The sequence below is a fragment of the Thermothelomyces thermophilus genome, chromosome 6, assembly GCF_000226095.1.
Source record: "Thermothelomyces thermophilus ATCC 42464 chromosome 6, complete sequence".
Lineage (NCBI taxonomy): Eukaryota > Fungi > Ascomycota > Sordariomycetes > Sordariales > Chaetomiaceae > Thermothelomyces > Thermothelomyces thermophilus.
In genome coordinates this window covers 3240697-3261010 of record NC_016477.1, presented here as the reverse complement: position 1 = coordinate 3261010, position 20314 = coordinate 3240697, and the positions used below count along the sequence as shown (strand labels likewise).

At 56.9% G+C, this 20314-nt stretch overlaps 6 protein-coding genes across 6 annotated transcripts; 2 read left to right on the top strand and 4 right to left on the bottom strand.

Annotated features, from left to right (window-relative positions):
- Nucleotides 1–2220: 2220 nt before the first annotated feature.
- Nucleotides 2221–3008, bottom strand: MYCTH_2310956 (uncharacterized protein). The gene has a single exon (XM_003666290.1). It carries the CDS (start codon nucleotides 2871–2873, stop codon nucleotides 2601–2603), a length of 273 nt encoding a protein of 90 aa, XP_003666338.1. The 5' UTR covers nucleotides 2874–3008; the 3' UTR covers nucleotides 2221–2600.
- Nucleotides 3009–3851: 843 nt separating this feature from the next.
- On the top strand, nucleotides 3852–6563 carry MYCTH_2310954 (uncharacterized protein). Its single transcript, XM_003666289.1, has 5 exons — nucleotides 3852–4263; nucleotides 4342–4412; nucleotides 4547–4750; nucleotides 4886–5635; nucleotides 5712–6563. Exons 1-5 carry the CDS (start codon nucleotides 4183–4185, stop codon nucleotides 6343–6345), a joined length of 1740 nt encoding a protein of 579 aa, XP_003666337.1. The 5' UTR covers nucleotides 3852–4182; the 3' UTR covers nucleotides 6346–6563.
- A 329-nt stretch (nucleotides 6564–6892) lies between these two features.
- Nucleotides 6893–8284, top strand: MYCTH_90505 (uncharacterized protein; the record flags this gene model as incomplete). Its single annotated transcript, XM_003666288.1, has 1 exon — nucleotides 6893–8284. The coding sequence occupies one exon, from the start codon at nucleotides 6893–6895 to the stop codon at nucleotides 8282–8284; it is 1392 nt and encodes a 463-aa protein (XP_003666336.1).
- Nucleotides 8285–8537: 253 nt separating this feature from the next.
- MYCTH_2310948 (uncharacterized protein) lies at nucleotides 8538–11095 on the bottom strand. Its single transcript, XM_003666287.1, has 4 exons — nucleotides 9936–11095; nucleotides 9089–9884; nucleotides 8648–9031; nucleotides 8538–8580 (listed from the first exon to the last, which is right to left on the bottom strand). Exons 1-3 carry the CDS (start codon nucleotides 10761–10763, stop codon nucleotides 8859–8861), a joined length of 1797 nt encoding a protein of 598 aa, XP_003666335.1. The 5' UTR covers nucleotides 10764–11095; the 3' UTR covers nucleotides 8538–8580; nucleotides 8648–8858.
- A 542-nt stretch (nucleotides 11096–11637) lies between these two features.
- MYCTH_2310947 (uncharacterized protein) lies at nucleotides 11638–14331 on the bottom strand. Its single transcript, XM_003666286.1, has one exon. It carries the CDS (start codon nucleotides 14156–14158, stop codon nucleotides 11738–11740), a length of 2421 nt encoding a protein of 806 aa, XP_003666334.1. The 5' UTR covers nucleotides 14159–14331; the 3' UTR covers nucleotides 11638–11737.
- Nucleotides 14332–16564: 2233 nt separating this feature from the next.
- On the bottom strand, nucleotides 16565–18960 carry MYCTH_2310945 (uncharacterized protein). Its single transcript, XM_003666285.1, has 2 exons — nucleotides 18266–18960; nucleotides 16565–18194 (listed from the first exon to the last, which is right to left on the bottom strand). Exons 1-2 carry the CDS (start codon nucleotides 18689–18691, stop codon nucleotides 16638–16640), a joined length of 1983 nt encoding a protein of 660 aa, XP_003666333.1. The 5' UTR covers nucleotides 18692–18960; the 3' UTR covers nucleotides 16565–16637.
- Between the last annotated feature and the right edge of the window lie 1354 nt (nucleotides 18961–20314).

Here is a 20314-nt window from a genome sequence, read left to right as displayed (position 1 = left end):
CGAACCTTCAACGCATCTGCCGTGGTTCCCCTTTCCAGTATGCCACCGAGGCACTTCCCAATGGAGCTATGTCAGCTAATACTTCCCCGGGGCTGCATTGAGAAAGGTCTCGAGGCCAAGCCATAGCCAAGCCTAAGAGTTGGAGAAGGTCAACCAAGGCTGGTCGCCGAGTTTCGCATCCGAGCCTCCAAATGCGACCCTGCTAGGAGGCGGGAGAGGCAAATGCCCATGAAGCGCCCCAATCGGGTTTTTACCAGCTTCATCCAGAACCGTAGCCGCACGGCCGATCAACCAGGTTGTTGTAACCGCGCTACTAGAACATAATGATGCTTCTGCTGCTGCTGCGTAGCCGCTCCCATGAGGTTCTTCACGTCGATGTGCGAATATGCGTAATTAATTAACTTTGTTCCGCTGTGGCCATAATGATCCCTTTCCTCGGACGAGACTCCGCAGGTACGGGTTGCGCAGATCCGGGAAAGCTCCGATTCAGGGACCAACGGGTCTTTGCCAACATGAAAGTCAGTATCCCGAGAGTGTGTCGATTTGTGACTGGCGCCTGGTTCAAGTAATGATGGGAGAAGGGACAAGGCCCAGACCCCCCCGAGGAGTATGGGGTCTGATGCGGAGCGTTACCATTTTGAACCATGCGAAGCAATATGTGTTTCTTGAGCCAGACTGCCCTTCGAAACCTATATCCCCCGTTGACGATTGTGGATAATGCCTAGGTCCTCTGATGCCTCCGGAATTTCCGACTCATATATTGCGATTATAGACATGGTCGCAACAAGTCGTAATTAGTTCAACATAGCCAGAGTGTACCCAAGGATCTCAATGGGCATGCTCATGTCAAGTCTCCGTTGTAGATCTGTAGTTCTGGGCCAATGGCCCTCATCTCCCCTGCCCGATCTCACATCGCTCTGTACTGTGCATACTTAGGTTCCCGAAATGAATGATGGAATGCGCCGAAAAGAATACCGGGAGTCATATCACTGCTGAAAGAGAAGGACCTATGCATGCCCTTCTATTAAATTAGATTTTAGCAGCGAACCGTAGAGGGTTAGTATCACTCACTCCCTAGGTGAAACGGGCACCTTTAGGGGGCCAAAGCCACGGGAAACAAAGAGGAACCGTCAAAACGGAATACTGTAGTAGTTGCAGTACGTGGCTGTTAAGGATTCAATCTCGGAATTGCGCTCAAAGAACTGGTTCACGAAATGCCTGGTTTTCTAGCAAGAGTCATCAGGATTTGCCCGGTGGTACTTCCTCCAGAGTATCCCCGAAGCCTTTCCAGGAGAGAAGGTACGACCCAAATAGCCAAATGCCAATCATATCAAGTAGGAGAAACCAGTTGCATTGTTATATCATTGTTATCGTTGACTAGGGACCAAGTCAACCGCCTCGAGCCCGTTGGTTTAATTAGTAATTAATCACAAAATTAAAGGCTCGACACGAGTGAGTATAAAAAGTGTAAATATATTATTAGTTAATACACATCCCGGGCTACGCCTATAATCGCGTGTTCAAGCTATTGAGAGCCAACAGCGAGTATATCAAACACCTTGACTGTGGTGTACGCTTCGCGCACCTCTCGTCGAAGCCCACAGTAAGTATGACGCTTCGCTTCAGTTATTTAGGCTGTAGGCTCGACATTGTCGGGATATTTCCAAACCAACTGCGAGAGACTTACAGCTCCAGTCACGCCTCTATGGCGGATGCAACCTCAATTGTAGGCGATATATTTAGAGGGAAAGTGCACCGCGGGAGGCCAGAAGTATGGCACCCAATGGCCGCTCGGATAAATATTGGAGGATTAACCCTTTATGTAGAAGTGAAGCTCCTTCCTTCGCTCTTCAGTGAATTTACATTTCAGAGACTCGGTCGTTAAAGCTTCGCATCAATACGTGCTTATACTCGAGTGGGAGCTAAGGATGCCTTAGGTATTTTTAATTACCCGCCTGGGAGGATACGGACCTGATCTTCGGTCTCAGAGTTGGAGCCTAATTAGTAAGCCGACAAATCAGGAATTGAAAGCACAGGAAACGCCACCTACGGCCTTTCAAGAGGTTACGCAGCCATTGAATTGTGGAATTGTCTGCTTCTTTTCTCTCTCCATTGACTTACTCGTCAATGTTCTTGTTCTTTTGAGCAGCACAACTCACTCTGGCCAGTAACCATCAACCCCCCCCCAACCCCCCAAATACGGCATCAACGGTCAGGTATGTACAGTACCTGGACCGAAGCTATCCAGGAAAGAGAAAACATGATGTATCCAAATGCACGCTCTCAGAGCACCTGCTTCACCATTTCTCAAACTGAGGGCTGCAGGAGAGTTTCAGCGTTTTCGCCAAACTCCCTGAAACTCTACTTATGGACGTTTAGACCAAGGGTCGTCGACCAGGAGGGCCTCGCGACTTATCTATTAGCAAGGACACCTTGTAGGGTGAAGAGATGGAGACTGAAGGGGCCCGCAGATACGGATTCAATCGAAAGTAGTAATCAATGTATATATGTGCCCCATATGTTCATACGCTAGACACTCCGTACTGCGTAGTGTTCTATTCTGCATAGTGTAGATAGATTGATAGATAGGCGAGTTTCTGCTAAGAGTATCCGTGATGTAAGAAGAAAACGCGCCAGGGCCACCCCGGCGCGCCACCGAAACACAGGGTCCAAAGGAGCCAAAGTGCCCCACTCCCGTCTTGGACCACCGCGTTCCGGGCGATAACGTTGGTGACGACTAAGTACACTACTCCAAGTGAAGATGCGTAGCTCCGGGGGAATGCGCCGATAGTAGGAGAGACCCGGAGTAGGCCGGGAACCGGGAGGGCGAGGCCAAACCCGGGAAAGCGGAAATGACCTGTGCGGGCGCACATGGGCACGCGCAGCGCAATATGATTGTCTTACCCCGCCGCCACGAGTTCGGACGGGACCGCACGCTTGTCTTTCGACAGCCCCCGGGAAGGGGGGGGGGGCCGCGCCGCCAGCCTTGTCGTTTATCTTTGGACGCAGCGGATGGAATGTCTCAGCTGACAAGGGGCCTGCCGTTGCTGTCGCGTGGCGTGGCAGGGTGGGTGGGTGGTGCCCATCTTCGAGCCTTGTCTTATCTTTGGCGAGATGCGGGAGAGAGTGGGCGAGTTGTTGTGCTCCAAGGGCGGAGTGCAGGACTTGGCGACCCACATTTGCCGACCGAGGCAAACTTTGTGCTTAGCGCCTGTTCCGACGACGGCAACGCACAGAAAAGAATTGGAGAGCAGGGTCCAACCCAATAGGTCATCCCATCATCCCCCGTCGACGGGTGTTCCAATCAACCAACGTTCGAGGATGCTGCTTTGCGAAGGAAGCTCAATGGCCACAGACGCCACAGAAACTTTTAAATGATCATGTTGACGATGAATGTGTGCGATCTGGGCTACACTCACGGAGTGGAGCTGCAACGTTCGTGGCCCCATGATGAATGTGACGTCGAACCTCGGGGGGGGGGGGGGGGTAATATCACGATCAGAGAGGTGACAAGGGAGCAGATTACCGTATGTACTTTACATATACGAACTAGCACAACACTAGTGTACTATGTAGTAGTGCAGTGGCATGCAGATCTTGACATGCTGCGTAGCGGAGAGGGAAGGCACGGCCGGCAGCACATGCAGCCCCTCCTCGCCATTCCAACCCCAAAAGCTTTCCGAACACCAACAGAATGGCTTGCCGAACCCTAGCAAGCTCCTCCATGCAAGCTAACTGCGGAGCTGGTCCCTGCGAGTGGCCACTCCCGGTGGGATGGCGAGCAGATGGGAGCTCCAGTTTTGGAACTTGGAATACTGATAAGAGAATTTTCCCGCGAGTTTTTTTTTAACATTTCTCTCAAGTCCCGGCGATTCGCGCTAAAGGGTCCCTTAATAGTTCGCGTTCTTGTTTTTAAAAAGGTCGGATGATCGCCACACAAATCGTTCTTGAGAAGGTCGAAGCTTCACCAGCAACGCGCTCTCGGTAGCCAGGCTCGCTGAAAGCTTCACCATCACCATTGCTTCCGGCATCGCCATCATAACATAGTACATCGTCTTCGTCTTCTTCTTCCGTCTCACGCAGTAACCCGACCTCAACCACTCCATACTACTTAGCACCACTCCTGAACGTGGTCGCCCTGCGTGGCTTCTCCAAGCATATAAACGAACAACGACCGTCAAGATGGGTTGGATAGAGACCACCAACCGGGCGGTCGCCAAGAGTCCGGTCGGTCGCTGGTTCAAGCTGGACGGATGTGGACATGTGAGCACTTCCAGCAGTGCCTGAGGGGGCCCGAGCAATGAATGCTAAAGGCTGCTTTGCCTTAACCCAATCCAACAGCCGAAAGAGAGGAAGGGCTCCTACTTCCTCACCGAGATGCGAGCCGGAATCGCCACCTTCTTTGCCATGGCGTGAGAAGAACCCCATTTCCTATGTTTCTTTTCTTGTTGAGGCCGAGCCGGAGAGTGGCTGTGGAGGGAGAAGAGGATGAGGCGGGCATGGGCGTACGAGAGACACTGACCATCTCTTTCTTTCCTCCTCGCAGCTACATCATTGCCGTCAATGCCAGCATCGTGTCCGAGACTGGAGGCACCTGTGTGTGCCGTGAGCCACCGACCGCGGGCGCGATACCCTGCGCCAACAACACCGAATACCTCCTCTGCAAGGCCGACATCAAGAAGGACCTCGTCACGGCCACAGCAGCCATCTCGGCTCTCGGGACCTTCTGCATGGGTCTCTTTGCTAATCTGTACGTCGCGAACGCCGGCATGAACAGAAGTAGTTCGGCCAATGTTCCAGCCTTTCCAAGAGGGAGAAATCGGGAGGAGGGGAGGGGATGGGAGGGAAAGGATTTTGTTGAGAGGCTAACACCTAGTGTCTTCAGCCCAGTGGGAGTCGCCCCAGGCATGGGCTTGAACGCCTACTTTGCTTACACGGTCGTTGGCAAGCACGGGACCGGCCCGGTCCCCTTCGAGGTCGCCCTGACGGCCATCTTTATCGAGGGCTTCATCTTCTTCGGTCTCGCGGCGCTCGGCTTGCGCCAATGGCTCGCACGCGTCATCCCCCGCTGCATCAAGCTGGCCACGAGCGTCGGCATCGGCCTCTTCCTGACCCTGATCGGCCTGACCTACGCCGAGGGCATCGGTCTCATCGTCGGCGGCACCTCCGTGCCCATCGCCCTGGCCGGCTGCCTCGATGAGCTCAAGGGCGCCGACGGCCAGTGTCCCGACAGCGTTAAGATGCGCAGCCCCATGATGTGGGTCGGCATCTTCTGCGGCGGCGTATTCACCGTCATGTTGATGTTGTACCGGGTCAAGGGCGCCATCATCGCCGGAATCATTCTCGTCTCCATCATCTCCTGGCCCCGCACGACCGCCGTCACCTACTTCCCCTACACCGACCTCGGCAACAGCAACTTTGACTTCTTCAAGAAGGTTGTCGACTTCCACCCGATCCAGAAAGTGTTGAACGTCCAACACTGGGATATCGGAGGTTACGGCGGCCAGTTTGGCCTGGCCCTCATCACCTTCCTCTACGTCGACATCCTCGATACCACCGGCACCCTCTATTCCATGGCTCGCTACGCCGGCCTCGTCGACCCCGTCACCCAGGATTTCGAGGGTTCCACTTGGGCGTACGTCTTCCCCCCCTTTCCCCCGGCGGGTTTCACGCGCGCGGATGGATAGTTAAAAAACTAACACTCCACATAGCTACATGGTCGACTCGCTCACCATCGCGGTCGGTGCCGTGATGGGCACTCCACCCGTGACCGCCTTCGTCGAGTCCGGTGCGGGCATTGGCGAGGGCGGCAAGACGGGCCTGACGGCCATGTCGACAGGCCTCTGTTTCTTCATCTCCATCTTCTTTGCGCCCATCTTCGCCTCCATCCCGCCCTGGGCCACCGGCTGCGTACTCGTCCTGGTCGGCTCCATGATGGTCCAGGCCGCCACCGACATCAACTGGAGATACCTGGGCGACTCGGTCCCGGCCTTCGTCACCATCGCCCTCATGCCCTTCACCTACTCCATCGCCGACGGCCTCATCGGCGGCATCTGCCTCTACATCCTCCTCAACACCCTCGTCTGGCTCATCGAGAAGGCCTCCTTCGGCCGCATCGTGCCTCCCAACAAGGACCTCAAGGAGCCCTGGACCTGGCGCTCTGAGGGCGGCATCATGCCCCCGTGGGTCGGCCGTCTAGCCAAGGACCCGAAGCATTTCTGGCGCAGGTCACCCCAGCCCTCCGTCTCGGATACTGAGGGCGTGGCCGAGCGCATCGTCGGTAAGACGGTCGAGTTTGATCGGGATGCGCCCGTGGCCACGGGCCGGGATGAGAAGACGGCTTGATTGCGATGTTTTGGTTTTTGTTTCTTTCCAAGCATGTATCTGTGAGAATAGAACGTTGGGGATGTAGCATATTCACGTAATTCGAGCGGTTGTTCAAGATATGAGAAGAGTCTCCTGAGTGGAATTGTGTGTGGTTCACATTACCCAGCCTCTCTTGAACAAATCATTGCTCAGCGACAGGCAATCAAACGGCTGCAACTCGGCCAATTTTGGTCCCGACTGCTGACTGACACCCCGCAACGTCACTTTTGCGCTTTCAAGGACTCCTTATTGTGCATACATACATGCGGAGTGGCGGCCCGCGTTTCGGCTGAAGGTCGGTCCCTAGCGGATTGTCGCAGCCGGGACGACTTGCTACCAGGACTGGAAGTTCCTCCTTGGCTTATAATATGTCTATATATTTTTAAGAGGCCGCTCACATCACTTGTTAACCCCAAGAACTTCCTAAGCCTTTTCAAGCCTATCTCACACACTCTCTCTCTCTCCGTCTCTCACTCACACATAAGCCCTCTCTCACAATTCCTCCCTCCATCCAACCTTGCTAGCCATGGTCTCCCCAACTAATAGCACTTCCATCACCATCTCGTGCCACTGCGGCGCGGCCCGGCAGACGCTGAGCGCACGAGGCAGCCGGGGCGTCTTCTCCGACGCGTTCTTCTGCCACTGCAGCACCTGCCGCCGCACGACCGGCGTCCTGTGCGCCTCGTACGCCCCGGTCTCGCCGCCGCCGGCCACCGCCACCACGGGGCTGGAAGCGTACGCACTCTCACCCACGACCACCGCATACTTCTGCTCCACCTGCGGATGCCACGTCTTCCGCGCCCGGCGCCCGTCCGCTTCTGCTGGCGCCGGGGAACGGGAGTGGGAGTGGGAGGTAGCGACGGGCACCATCACCCACGTCCCCGACGAGGAGGAGGAGGAGGAGAAGCGGGAGGGGGAGAAGAAGGAACGATACAAGTTGCCCGAGCAATGGCGCCACCGGCACGTCCGAGACACCAAGGACGGCGGGCTGGCAGTCTGGCTGCCGGCCGGGCTTTCCCGGCTCTCAGATGGTAAGGAGGAGGAAGAGGAAGAAGAAGAAGAAGAAAATCAAGAAGAGGCAGGAACCGTCGATAACGACGACGACGAGGACGACGGCAGCAGCAGCGGCGGCGGCGGCGGCGGTGAAGGCGACACCCTCCTGGCGGCATGCCACTGCGGTTCCATCGGCCTCCGCATAACCCGGCCAGCGCCGAAGGACTCGCCGCTGAACCCGGATTCGGGCTACCCGGACCTGCTCCTGGCCTACGCCAGCACGTCGCCGGCCGTGGTCGCCAACCCGGCCCACGAGCGGTGGTATCTCCGCTCGCGGGGGCCCAGGGACGAGGACGAGGACGAGGACGAGGACAAGGACGACAACGAGCGCGGGGGCAGCGACGGGTCCTCTTACGCTTACTACCTCGCCGGTACCTGCGCCTGCCCAAGCTGCCGGCTGACCTCGGGCTTTGAGATCCAGACGTGGGCCTTCATCCCCCGCCGCAACATTCTCATCCACCACCAAACTCCATCGTCGATAACGAGGAACTGCCGGCAGCCCGTCCCGCTCGACTTTGCCGCCCTCCCCCCCGGGACCCCGTTGAGGCAATACGAGTCCTCCCCCGGGCGGATGCGCGAGTTCTGTGCCCGCTGTGGCGCCACGGTCTTCTGGCACGACAAGTTCCGGCCCGATCTCATCGACGTCAGCGTGGGCTTGCTGAGGGCCGAGGGTGGGGATAGAGGTGGCGCGCGGGCAGAGAATTGGCTGGAGTGGTGGACCGGAAGGGTCAGTTTCTCCGAGCAGGCTGGAGAGGGCCGGACGGGCGCGGCCAAGGCGTGGGGAGAGAGAGTTATCCGGGCTCTGGAGGAGGGAATGGGGAGAGCGCATCGTGGACATGAACGGCATCGGGACAAAGAAGAGTAAAATGCGTGAGAAGAGCCTGGAAGGTATAAGATTGGCGACATGCTTCGTTTCTCATCTCGTAACCGTGTGGCAACACTATCTATGAATCAATGGTACATGCCCCACCGAGGGTGCAAGTAGTTAATGTGCTAACGGAAGCCGCTAGATATGGATCGTCCGGGGAATGGAATGGCCCTGGCTCGAACACAAAATGTGCAAATGATGCTTCGAGATAGTCTCGGGACTCCAACTGCTGCTGCCGTCGCTATGCTTCTGCTGAGGCGTTCATAGTGACGGCTGAGGCGTTCTGATGGGTTCTGCAAACGGAAGTCAGAACTGCGAGTTTTCCATGATATGTACGCGTCCGTGACATCTTGTCCTTACCCTGAATTTGGCAATGTATACATAAAAACGTGGCTTGCCAAAGCGGCCTTGATGGAGGATGAACCGCGACTTGACTGCTTCCTACCGAGGGAGAACAGTCCTCATACTCCGTCTTGACCTCGACAGTCTGCCGGACAAGATCATGCCTAGAAGCAGGTTCCTGAAAACGTGTTATGCGGATACCTCAACACCTCACCTTCTTGTTGGGAGGTCAGGCGGCTATGGACTCGGCCGGTTCGCCAGCTGCCGACTCTTGCTTGGCAGGTGTGCTCGTTCCGGAGTTCTCCTCCTGCGATATAAGGCTCATGTCGATCGGGCGGCCGTCACGCTCCATCATAGCCGCTAAACGAGCAGCTCGGCCTTCCTTCTTTCTCGGGACAGGTGCTGCACCCACGTCAGTTAACACACGAGATGGGATACTCGGTTCACGGAAGCACTGACCTCGGTTGTTCTCCTGAACATAAAACTGTCGCAGCAAGGTCACGGCCTCGTCTCGGCCCCAGCCTCCTTCGGCCTCGTATCCACGCTCAATGTTACCGCCGTCGCCAGGAAGCGTCGAAGTGTCAATGGGATTGGGACAGAGGTCTTCCTCGTCTCTGGTTCCGTCCGCCGGCGTCGATTTCTCCGTGACCACGTCGGTCGACGCGGGGCGGGGCTCGAGAACAGGTCTCGGGATGCCCTTGCCGTTCTGGGGCGCGGGCGAGGGAGGCGCCGAGGCCATCGAGTAAGGTGAGTTCTTATGGATGCTAAACACACCTCCGGTTCCGCCAAACTTGTCGTTGACGGCGCCAAAGTAGACCTTCTTGATCCCAAGCTGCCGGAGCAAGGATGCGCACATGACGCAAGGCTCGACCGTGACGTACAGGATGCACTCGCTGATGACCGACGGGTCCACACGGGGGGAGGGGTGCAGCTTCTGTCCGTAGGGATACAGGTGGCCGTCTCTGGGGTCCACGTCGCCCCAGGTGCTGGTCTCCTCGGCAACCTGCGTCTCGTTCGTCCGGTCGCCCAGGGGCATTCTCCCTCCCGTTGCCTTGTCCATGGCAGCAGCGCCCTTCGCTGGCTCGAGGTCGGCGGCGGGGGCGTAGGACAACAAGGCCGATATGGCCATGAGCTCCGCATGCCTCGTCCCGTTACGGGTGACGTTGGTCGCGTTCATCCCTCGGGCAATGACTCGTCCCTTGTAAACAAGCACGCAGCCGACGGGCGTCTCATTGGTTCTGAGAGCAAGTCTGGCCTGCACCATGTCAGCGGCACGTTTGGGGCTGTACCCGCACGCAAAACCTACCATATTCAGAGCCTCCCTCATAAACCGGCTGTGCATGGCCTTTTCCGCTGCCTGTTCCGGGGTCTCCCTCTTGGCGCTGACCTGCACCGTCGGGCCGTCCGGCTGCATTGTCGGTGCGGTCTCCTTCAGCCTGCTAGTCTGAGGAACCGTATGCGTCAAGGGGACCGGAGGCGCCCGTGTTACCCCTTCGGGAGTGCCGTCGCCCGAGTTGACCCGATCAGGTTGCTGCTGCGGCAAGGCAGTGCCGTCATGGGCTGTTGACTTGCCGGTTCCGTCGCCTGTGGTGCTTCCTGTACCGTCGATTACGCTTTGCAGCGCACCCGGCCACTGAGTCTCTCCTGCCAGCCCCGCCCCGTTGGCATCGAAGCGGGAGAGCGCGGCGTCTAGCTGGGCGTCGGCCTTCACCGGAGTGTCCGCAGCCGGGGCGTGATTTTCTCTCCCAGAGGGAGGAGCGCGGGGAAGAGCAGGGACGATGCTGGAGACTCGCGCAGAGGCCGCAGAGGCCGCAGAGGCGGATGCGGATGCGGATGCGGCGGGTGCCATACCGGTCTCGTTGTGGCAGCCGCCGTCGCCCACGTCGTCGTCCTTGTTGTTACTGATGTTGCGGGCCTCGCCGGCGGAAGAGGAGGATGTAGGGCCAGTAGGGCCAGTAGGGCCAGTAGGGCCAGAGGTTGAGCAGGGCAGAATTGGCTGGTCTGTTTGGCGGAAACTGGGGGAAAGCTGCACGACTCGCAATACCGTGTTGAAAGGAAACAGAAAGAGCGACTGCAGAAACGCGGTGGTTTTGAGGCCGATGGCCAAAACGGACTCGAAGAGCGTGGCTGCCATTTTTCCGCCTTGCAATGTTTTATCCCAACTCTGCACAGTCACAACTCAACCCAAGCCGCTTTCAATTGATATGTGAATCAACGGCGGGTGCTGTTGTTCAAGACGAAGGCTTGAGAAACGAGCTAGGGGTGATTTGCCTGAACAACAAAGAAGCTGTTTGTGCCATGCCAGCACCTCAACCAGATAGATAGATAGATGGTTTCTCAAGCAGGCCACGAGCCACCCAGCCGTCTAGAGTCAATGCAAGGGCCCGGGTGCGTTTGACATGCCTATTTCAAACCTTGAAGAAGATGTCGTCTATGACCCCACGGCACATGTGGCCTTGGAGCACGATCAAAAGTGAAGTGGCTCCGAAATCGACGAGAAAAAAAAGAGTGGGTCCACGGCAAAAACCGACCTTGTGAGGAACCTTGGTTATCCGTACCGGGGTGCAAAACGTACTGTACGACAACCCGAATTGGGAAACCCCCTACGAAGTAGATTGTAATCCGTATAATTAACCTCATGCAAGCAAAGCACCAGAATGGTCGCACATCCTTCGCAAAGATGCATCCCAAGGGCAACATGAACGCATCGGAAACAGTATCACGGCAAGCAGAGGGACAGTCAAGTAAAATTTACGATGGTCTGCGAGGACCTTCAATTGTCAAGCCAAAAAAGGCGGCGCTACCCTGCCCAGAAAACAACGGCAGGGAGAGAGAGAGAGCATCGCCCCTCAGACTCAAAAGTCAAAAGTCCTCACAGTCCACCAAGCCGTCCTCCTCCCGATCCTAACATACCAACAAACCACGCTCAACCAACCATCTGGGCAACAGAGCGAACTCTGAAAATAGTATATACAAGAGAAGAGAAGAGGACGACCGCATGTCTCAATCCGACCCGGGGGTATCATAGTCAAAATGCACTCGCTTGCAACAAAACAGGAAACCATTACAAGTCATATCAAAACACGCATGCGCACACACACCGGGGGTTTACACCCTCAATGTCCTCACCAACGGTGGGCGAGGCAAGATGCCCCTGGCCCATCGCGAGAGCGCAGACCGTTGGTCTTTGGAGCTCCCGGTGACCACAGGCTGGATCATGGACAAGAAATTGTCCACGACGCCAGGCTGCGCTGGTGGCGGCAAGGTGTTCGAGGCGGCCCGTGCCGCGCCCGGCAGCCCGGAGCACCGAGGTGCCAGCCGGGCCAGTGATAATGTTGTAATGGCAAGGATGTTGACGAGGCTGACTTGACGTGCCAGGTGCGCTTGCAAGGCGCAGGCGCAGAGGAAGGAGACAAGACCGAACACGGCAAGCTGGAAGCAGGATGTGGTGACAGTCACATCCTTTCCAGCAACGTTGCACCGCGTCGGCAGGGTCGAGAGCAGCATGGTTGCCCGAACGGCATTGATGACGGCAACAGCGTCTTGCTGCTGCGTGACATGCTGCCCATCAAGAACGGCGGACAATCCGGGTTGACGGCCGGCCAGCCGTTGACTGGACGCCGAGCAGCGTGCGCCACTTGGCATGACGGCACGGACGGCGACGCCAGCAGACGTGTGTTGAGACGGTACACCGGCCGCTGCTGAGAATGCGGCCTCCGTTGAACATAGTGGCGATCCGCCATGACGAGTAGCAATTGGCGCTGATGACTTAGCATATGCGCCAGAAACTAACACGTCGGATTGAGTTGCCTTGGTTGGAGCACGTGAGCGGACTGATGAGTGCGATCCGCCGCAAGGTGCCGAAACACATATTACCCTGGATCTAGGGTCCCTGCTCGGACTAACCGACGGCTGCGGGGCGTTGGCAGCCACAGCGCTGGCATAGCTGCTAAGGACAGCCGGTGACGAAGCGTGAGCAACCGGAGACTGGGCGGAAGTAGCAGCAATGACGCCCGATTCATTGGCATCAACGCGCCTGTAGCAGCCATGATCGACAACAGGTTCTTGTAGTAGCCTGCTGTGATTGGTCATCGTCTTCCGATTCGTGGATACCCGAGGGGTGCTGGGTTGTGGATCATGATGGCGCGTGTCTCCAGGATCGTAATACCGGGCAAGGTCAAGCGGCGAGACGGTGGCGTGACCCGCTGCGCCGTACGGTTGGCTGGCGGATGTTTGCGACTGGGCGCTCACGTCAACATGCGTTGCAGAGACGCTAGGTGCATTATGGTCGAGGAAGTTGTCAGCAGCGGAGGCAGTCGATTGTGGAGAGTGTTGTTGGCTGCCGAGATCCCGCATCTGGAGAACAGGGTCTTCGTCATACGCGTCAGGGCCCGGCGAATACAGGTTGAAGTCGAGGTAGTTGGTGCCAAGAGCAACGCCCGGATTAAGGTATGGAACGGCCGGATCTTGAGGCGAGGCTTCCCCGGAGACCTTGATGGAGTGGTCGGGTGCGACAATCGGCGAGGCGACAGCCCGTTCTGGCGTGACTGGGGTGAGAACTTGGGAGGGCGAAGTTGCGGATGAACCAGAGCTCGGGGACAAGAAGCTCTGAAAGTCGGTGAATGAATCAAAGATGAAGTCATCAAGCGCAGGTACAGGAGCAGCTGCGACTGGCTCCTGGTCAAGGGTGATGAACTCGTTCCAAAAGTCCTCCGACTCTGGAGGAAAGCCGAGGTCGACGGTTGGGAAAGGGAGGTTCTCGGCTGTGAGAGGCTCTGCAGCAGTCAAGTCGATCGGGGGGTCCAAGGCTGCCGCTTGGTTCGGCTCTTCTGCCTTCTTTACCCTCTTGGCAGGCTTCTGCTCAGGCTGCACCGTGGAAGCTTGCGAGGCGTTGCGCTTCCTGTGGCTTGGGTCGCAGCGGACCTTCTTCCTCTTGCACGAATCGCACGCCTTGATGATCCGCATCAGGTGGGCGTGGTCCCGCTGCTCCTTGGTCTTGCAGCCTCGAGACGCAGAGTTGGTGACATCCCGGCCATCCTTGGTCAGGATACGCATGCCGGGGTGATTCGCAAAGTCAATTTTCTGCTGCCGCGAGCTGGAAGCGCTGGACTTCTTGGAGGCAGACGACCGTGGCTTGGTCTTTGCGTCGAAGACCGCCGGGGCAAATGGTGCGGGGGATTGTGTCCAGGAACCCCCCTGCTCCGAGAGTGCGGGAGAATGGTTGAAGCTCGACGCGTAGCCCGAGTCGTGAAGGGTGGAGGTCGCCGGCGAGGCCGTCACAGGGGTGAAGGTTCCCAGAGGAACAGGGTAGAACTTGAATGTCTCTCCGGTCTGGCGGGAGTACTCAAAAAAGTCCATCGAGATGTGAGCGCGCTTGTCCTGGATAGAAGCAGGGCCAGGGAGGAGCGCGTTGATCATCTCGTCGAGCTCCGGGGTGCCAATCGCGGGGAGCCACTGCAGGGCGGCTCCGAGTGCCGGCTGGCACACGGAGAACCCGTTGAAGGCACCGACTGAGCCGTGTCGGGCCATTCCGGCCATCGGTACTGATACGTCGGAGGTAATGTACGGGGTCGAGAGTGAGGTGGAGTGGAGAAGGTTGGAAATGTCACCGAGTTGCGCAAGATCCGGCTCGAGAAAACTGGTATTCAAACAAAGCCGTTTGTGATAATAGGAGTGATGATTGATTCTTCGGCGATCCAATGAGAGGTTTCCTGCTCACGTGCAGGAGTTGGTTGGTTGGTTGGTTCAGTGATTGCCAGCTCCAGGAGCTCAGTCTTTGCCGAGTCTGCGGTGAGGTGAGCGTTGGCGGGGTGCTTGAAGATGCTGAACTCAGGCACTACCTACCTTGGGGGTCGCAAATGTTGGAATTAGCAACGCCGGGAACAGCGTGACAGCAGCCAGGCAATGCACCGACTAAACCTTGAGTTTTCGACGGGAAGGAAAGGGGGGAAAGAACAAAACTTGCGTCCGGAGGAGTCAGGCCGATATTTCACTGCCTTCTGGCACAAGAGCTGCTGCAACTGTGAGCCAGGACTTCAAGGCGCAGGCAGCGAAGGTTGTCTCCCCCAGCATTTCGGCGAGCTCAATCAGGAATAGCGCGACCCCTTCTGGGCCGCGGGACAGGTACATGGAGTCGGACAATTTTCTGCGCAGCCTCTCATCTCGAGAGCGCAGTCTGAGCATGTCCACCTTGGCAGCTATACAGAAAAATATCTTGTCGCCCGTACCATTGACCGACGAGCCGGAGCGGAGAAATGACCTGCATGGTTGCAGAACACGGCGAGTAAACCCATGCAAGTGCTTGCCCCACACGAAGAGAAACCTCAGTCTGACCCGAGCGAAGCGGCTCATGCCAGTGATGCCGCACCGCCATGAAAACGGCTTCAATTGGCTAACGTCGGATGAGTCAATCAACCATTCTGGTGCCCTGTTGCTGAAGGTCGCGCTCCGACCTTGCCGCACAGTACCAGCCATATGAGCGATACATTTGGACTCGAGTTCTTGCCATTGATCGCTCGAGAGAGACAAGGAGGCGGTTCCAGCACCGAGTGAAGAAGTGCGGTAACGTTGGCGCTCGCAATTGCCTTGTAAACGGCGGCCTCCAAGGTTTCTGTGCGTATGATTACAGAGTAATCGATGAATTACCTCTCTTGGAAAGCAGAGCATGGCTAAGCGCAATCGAGGCGCTTTCCGAGGCGGACAGATCTGTTGCCTTCGCCTGTCTTCGAGATACGGTAAGTTAGTGTAGTGTACGGATTAGTGTAGCAAGCAACGAACTACTTCCGTATGTATGTACATAGTATTGTGTGGAGAAGCGGGAATCGCGCCGACCCTGCTTACACAGTGTCGAGTCCGTCTCCCTCCTGTGCTACCCCACGCGCAATTGAGCTGAGTCAATTGAGCCAGTGCATCCTTCGACTCGGGTTTGAGAAGAGGCAGATACGAAATGCCTCTACGGAGTACGTTATTGGCTCAAATACAGGATGACTCCTCCAAATCGATATTGGGGTAGCACCTCGGGACTCCATTGAATCGTCACCCGCCGAAGCGTGCAGTGCCCCATTCAGCTGCCAGAAGCAGTAAGGTGCTTGGTGTCTCTCAGTGCTAGCATAGTGGCAGTGTTTCAAGGTTGGCTTCAAGCTTTCCACAGGCTCTTCCTCATGTCACCTTCCTTGAACCAGAGGGTGAAGTTTTTAAAGTGAATAAAAGAATCCAATGGTTTGTTGATTGCTCAACGAAGAGTTCTCTTGAAGCACCCCCAAAATCACATGCCCTTGTCCTCAAACTCCCGCTAAATCCATATCGGCCCGTTAGTTACAGGACTGCCCTCCGCGACAGAACACTGAGTTGAGGTTCTGATATATCTCAAGACGAACAACGTATCCCTCTCCAAAACTCCAAACTCCGAAAAGTTGACAAAAGCCAGAAACAAAAAAACGAAACAAAACAAAAAGGAAAAGAAAAAATAGAAAAAGGGAAAGGCCCGGCAACGCTCCCACCGAGGTCGCTGCTGACCCACCTAACCGGCACAAGCAGAACAAACCGATGATGGCAAGGCTCTGATAGCCTGCAAAGTCCAGACGCTAATGAGACGAAAGGAAATGCAAACCAGGTCAATCCTCCGCCCAACCATGCAGCCAAGCCCACCAAATCCCTGCGCCGACCATTTCGTGGCCACCCTGTTTACTAATGCACTTGTCAAAAGGAAAGGAGGAAACTGCGCCGTGCTAACAAACGAAGAAGGAGCAATGGATAACAAAGAGACCCAAGAAGAGGACAAGAAACCAAGATGGCATGAGAGCGCGATAAGCAAATAATCCACCCAGCACCTACCTACCAAACCCTTTCGGAAACAGCCCAAGATGGAACCAGAAACATCGCGACGCCCGTACCGCGCCTGCTCCCCCTTCTTTCCACAAAATGAAATTTTAAATTAAAAAAAAATGAAACAAGAAAGAAAAATAAAAAACACTCCGTCCGTTAGTCGAGCAGTGAGTCCCCTCGAAACTCAACGCACCTGCACCTGCACCTGCACCTGCACCTGCACCCGCGCCGGCGGCGGTGGGTCCGGCTCGAGCTGTCCCGCCTCACCGGGAGGAGGAGGACCCCACCACCGTGACGGCCGCCGCCGACCGCACCACCGGTCCCTGACGTGCCAAAACACCCACGACGCGACCAGGCCGGCCGCGATGCAGGCCATCGACAGCTCCAGGATGCTGGGGCGGCGGAGGAGGTGGTGGTGGTGGTGGTCGTCGCCGCCGCCGCGCGCGGCGGAGCGCGCGATGCCGGAGAGGGCGCGCTCGGCGGCGTCGACGCCGATGGCGACGCCGCCAGGGAGGGTCGGAGAGGCGGGCGGCGGCGACGGCCAGCGGCCGAGCAGCGGGGCGAGGGCGACGACGGCGAGCACGACGGCGGCGGGACAGACTCGGCGCGCTAGCGACGACGGTTTGCCGTCCGGTCGGCCGGTCCCGGAGGAGGAGGAAGACCGGGGCGACGGGGGCCAGAAATAGGCGAGGAGGGGAAGTAGTGTCGGCCTCGTCGCGCAGGACGACGACGACGCAAGTGACCTGGCGCCCATCATTGTCGGCGGCGGGACTTTGGGTGAGGAGGCATAATAAGCCTGACCACCACCACCGCCGCCGCCACCGCCGCCGCCGCCGCCCCCGCTATAGAAGTACCCCCAGAGACTTCCCGAGGAGGACATGGTGGGAGAGTAGTAGCCGTAGCCCCCTCCGGAAGGGCCTAAAAATGAAAGGTTGGTCCACGAAGAAGGATTCGAGGACGAGCCGTCTCGGCTTGGAACGCGGCTGGGGAAACTCGGCTGAGGTCCTGCTGAAGGATTGGCCACCTTCCCCCAGCAACATCTGAGCCAGGTATATGGCTCCGGGTCGCGACACTGGGGGCAGGGTTCGCTTGGAGGGACCTCTGGAAAGGTCTCGGCTACGTCTAGTTTGCACATAGCGCAGCTCCAGCTGAACCATTGATCGGAGAACTGGGCATGGCTATCTCTGAAGTGGCGTATCAGACTTGACAAGTCTGTGAATGTCTGGATACACGTCCGAGACTCGCCGTAGCTCCCGTGACAGACCCATTCTCTGCTCCTTGGGGCGCGTTGTTTGCCTATCAGTTTGTCTTTGTCAACGGGCTGAGGCGGGGTAAGGGTCATGTACGGGGTGGCGGTATAGGCGGCGGTATGGGTAGATGCGGGAAGGCTGGTGGATGTAGGGAGGCCGGTGCCTTCGAACGAGGACAGGAGTGCTGCCACGTAAGGTCGGACCCTGATTCGGTTATCCTGCAAAAGGTCGGTCTCCGTATGTGCGTCCTCGCTCCCAACCAGGATTCTACGCGAAGGGTTCAAGGATGGGTCTGAGAGCTGAATCTGGCCGGTTCCTATGCCGTCAAAGTCGGCCTCATGCCCTAATCTCTGCTGAGACGGAGCATCTTGGGATGGTAGTGTAGCTTGGAGATTGTGGGGTCCGGTGTTGACCTCTTGGTCCGCTGCTGCTCGAGCTTGCTTCCGCCTCTGATACTCTTGCTCGAAGAGAGTGAGATTCCGGTGAGTACACTAATGAATCGGCTGTTAGCAGCAACGGGGTGAGAGCAACGTCGGTGGGTGAGTGGATCCGGCCTTCTTACCTCCACCCTGCGCTCGCGGCACTCTTTACAGGCTTTCAGTTTGCGCATCAAATTGGTCTTCAGCTTCTTCGGACCCGTCAACGGGCCTTGGCGGCCACGCTTCGGTTTATCGGGTCGCGACGGGTCCCTCGCGTCCATATCATCCATGCTTTGCGCAGTGGAGTACGCAGTGCTGGCCTGAGACTGTGTCGTAGCTTGCGACGGCGAGGGAGGATAGAGGAAGGCTGCATGGTCATTTGGAATTTGGCTCAGGGATTCTGCTGTGAGCCGATCCTCCATCACCCTCCACCTGTTGTAGAGCTCTTGGGTTTCAGGGGTAGGGATGATTGGGTCCTGGTCAACCGCGCTCCGGCTAGAATGCTGCCGTACCATGCTGCCGGAGGGCTTCTGGTGTGAGGTAGACGGGCGTCTCGAGCCTGGGGGCATGCTAACTTTGAGGTACGCTGGTATCGTAAGCGGAAGCGGCGAAGGGGCTAGACAGCATCACAAGGCTGCGTAATAGTTCAAAAGCAAGTTGCCGATAGAGCGATGAAATCGAGACGGTAATACGGCCGCGGGTCAGGGAGGTATACAACGAAAGCATACTCCAAAACACAGAGTCGAATAAACGGAGAAGAGAAAGGGGGAAAGGGGCCCAAATAAGAAAGAAAGGAAGAACAAGCTTAAAAGTTGTGGATGCTGTGTTGCTGGTCTGTGAGCCGTCCTCGAGCAAGGCGAAATCGGAGGGCAGACACCGTCTCAAACATTCAAGGCCTCACGCTCGCCCGGCAAGAGACGAAATGGCGTCCCGGCTCGGGCGACGTCGCCGTGAGGTCGATTGGTAAGAACCAAGGAAAATGAGAGTGGAAATTTGACACAAATCAAGGGAACTGTGCGGTGTATAAAAAATTGAAGCGGTCGGAGTAGTTATTTTTTCATTGACAACACCGTCTTCGACGGTGTCAACGCCCTCGGCTGCATGCTGTTCACGGGCACCGGCGAGCCGCTGCCGACCTACACCACCTGGCCGAGTAGTTATTTTTTTTTTTTTTTTTAAGATCAGTGCCACAGGTTGCAGCTAACTGCTGGGTAAGCTGGGAAACGCAGCCTTCTGCCTCCTGAGCTGCCTGAGAAGGCAACCAGGGTGTGAATGTGTCTGAATGCCTGGGCAGCATTCCCATGGAGGCCTGACGGGGGAACGTGAACCTGGTGCAACCGGAAACGATGCATCAGCTGCCAGCACCCGTGAGGCTATGACATGTATGTACATCTGTGAGTGCAAGGCGAGCAGAGTACCGACCTAGTTCGCGAACCACACAGCTCCTTGGCGTTGGCGAGGTGAAGGTTAAAACGGGCAAACCCCGCTTGCGGCATCACCACACGGGCGATTGCGGGGGTGGGCCACGGGTTATTTGAATGGATGTACTCCGTAGCGTATACGTGTCATACATACATACAGTACATACATACTCCTCATGACCATCCGGATCCAAACCCGTGTCTGCTTTCTGTACGCCAAGCCTTGAACGTCATAACCGTAATTCGTGCTGAATTCAGGGTGTATGGGAATCGAGCAGCGCACTCGAGGGCCGCAACAGCAGCAAATTCGAGATATACATACGTGATCCCGTTTTCCCATTACAATAAGCCCAGCATACGTACGCCATGTCTCCTCCCCTCCAAAACCAGCTCGAGATCCCGTCTCTTTGTGAAACTCGTGATCGTCCTTGAGCACTCACTCTCTTTTCCGCGGTTCTAACAACGATGCGGAACGCGTGGGCTCTTGGCAATCCGAGTCATCCTTGACCGAGTTCTCTCGCTGCGCTGCCTCTCGCAATCAGCTGTCTCCAAATCGCAGCATAGCCATCCCCGTTTGTCTTTTTGAGAGCCATTGAGAGCCACCGACGATCGGAGATCAATGGCAGCGGGGTCGTCAGGTGGCAACGCAAAGCATACATAGTACTTGCGGATATTCCGAGGCACGGCGAGCAGCTCCTGGTACGAACCACCACCGGCGGCGAGGCTGAGGAATCTCAAAGAACAAATGAAGGTACCGGAGGGTTCCGACTT

Excerpts from the sequence above, each read along its gene's own strand:
- MYCTH_2310956 (XM_003666290.1), bottom strand. The coding sequence starts at position 2,873 with ATGTGCGCCCGCACAGGTCATTTCCGCTTTCCCGGGTTTGGCCTCGCC.
- MYCTH_2310954 (XM_003666289.1), top strand. The coding sequence starts at position 4,183 with ATGGGTTGGATAGAGACCACCAACCGGGCGGTCGCCAAGAGTCCGGTC. Across the intron at positions 4,413-4,546 it reads GCCACCTTCTTTGCCATGGC|CTACATCATTGCCGTCAATG; the intron begins GTGAGAAGAACC and ends TCCTCCTCGCAG. Across the intron at positions 5,636-5,711 it reads TTCGAGGGTTCCACTTGGGC|CTACATGGTCGACTCGCTCA; the intron begins GTACGTCTTCCC and ends CACTCCACATAG.
- MYCTH_2310948 (XM_003666287.1), bottom strand. The coding sequence starts at position 10,763 with ATGGCAGCCACGCTCTTCGAGTCCGTTTTGGCCATCGGCCTCAAAACC. Across the intron at positions 9,885-9,935 it reads TGAGGGAGGCTCTGAATATG|GCCAGACTTGCTCTCAGAAC; the intron begins GTAGGTTTTGCG and ends GACATGGTGCAG. Across the intron at positions 9,032-9,088 it reads TGTTCAGGAGAACAACCGAG|CACCTGTCCCGAGAAAGAAG; the intron begins GTCAGTGCTTCC and ends ACGTGGGTGCAG.
- MYCTH_2310947 (XM_003666286.1), bottom strand. The coding sequence starts at position 14,158 with ATGGCCCGACACGGCTCAGTCGGTGCCTTCAACGGGTTCTCCGTGTGC.
- MYCTH_2310945 (XM_003666285.1), bottom strand. The coding sequence starts at position 18,691 with ATGCCCCCAGGCTCGAGACGCCCGTCTACCTCACACCAGAAGCCCTCC. Across the intron at positions 18,195-18,265 it reads GCCGCGAGCGCAGGGTGGAG|TGTACTCACCGGAATCTCAC; the intron begins GTAAGAAGGCCG and ends CCGATTCATTAG.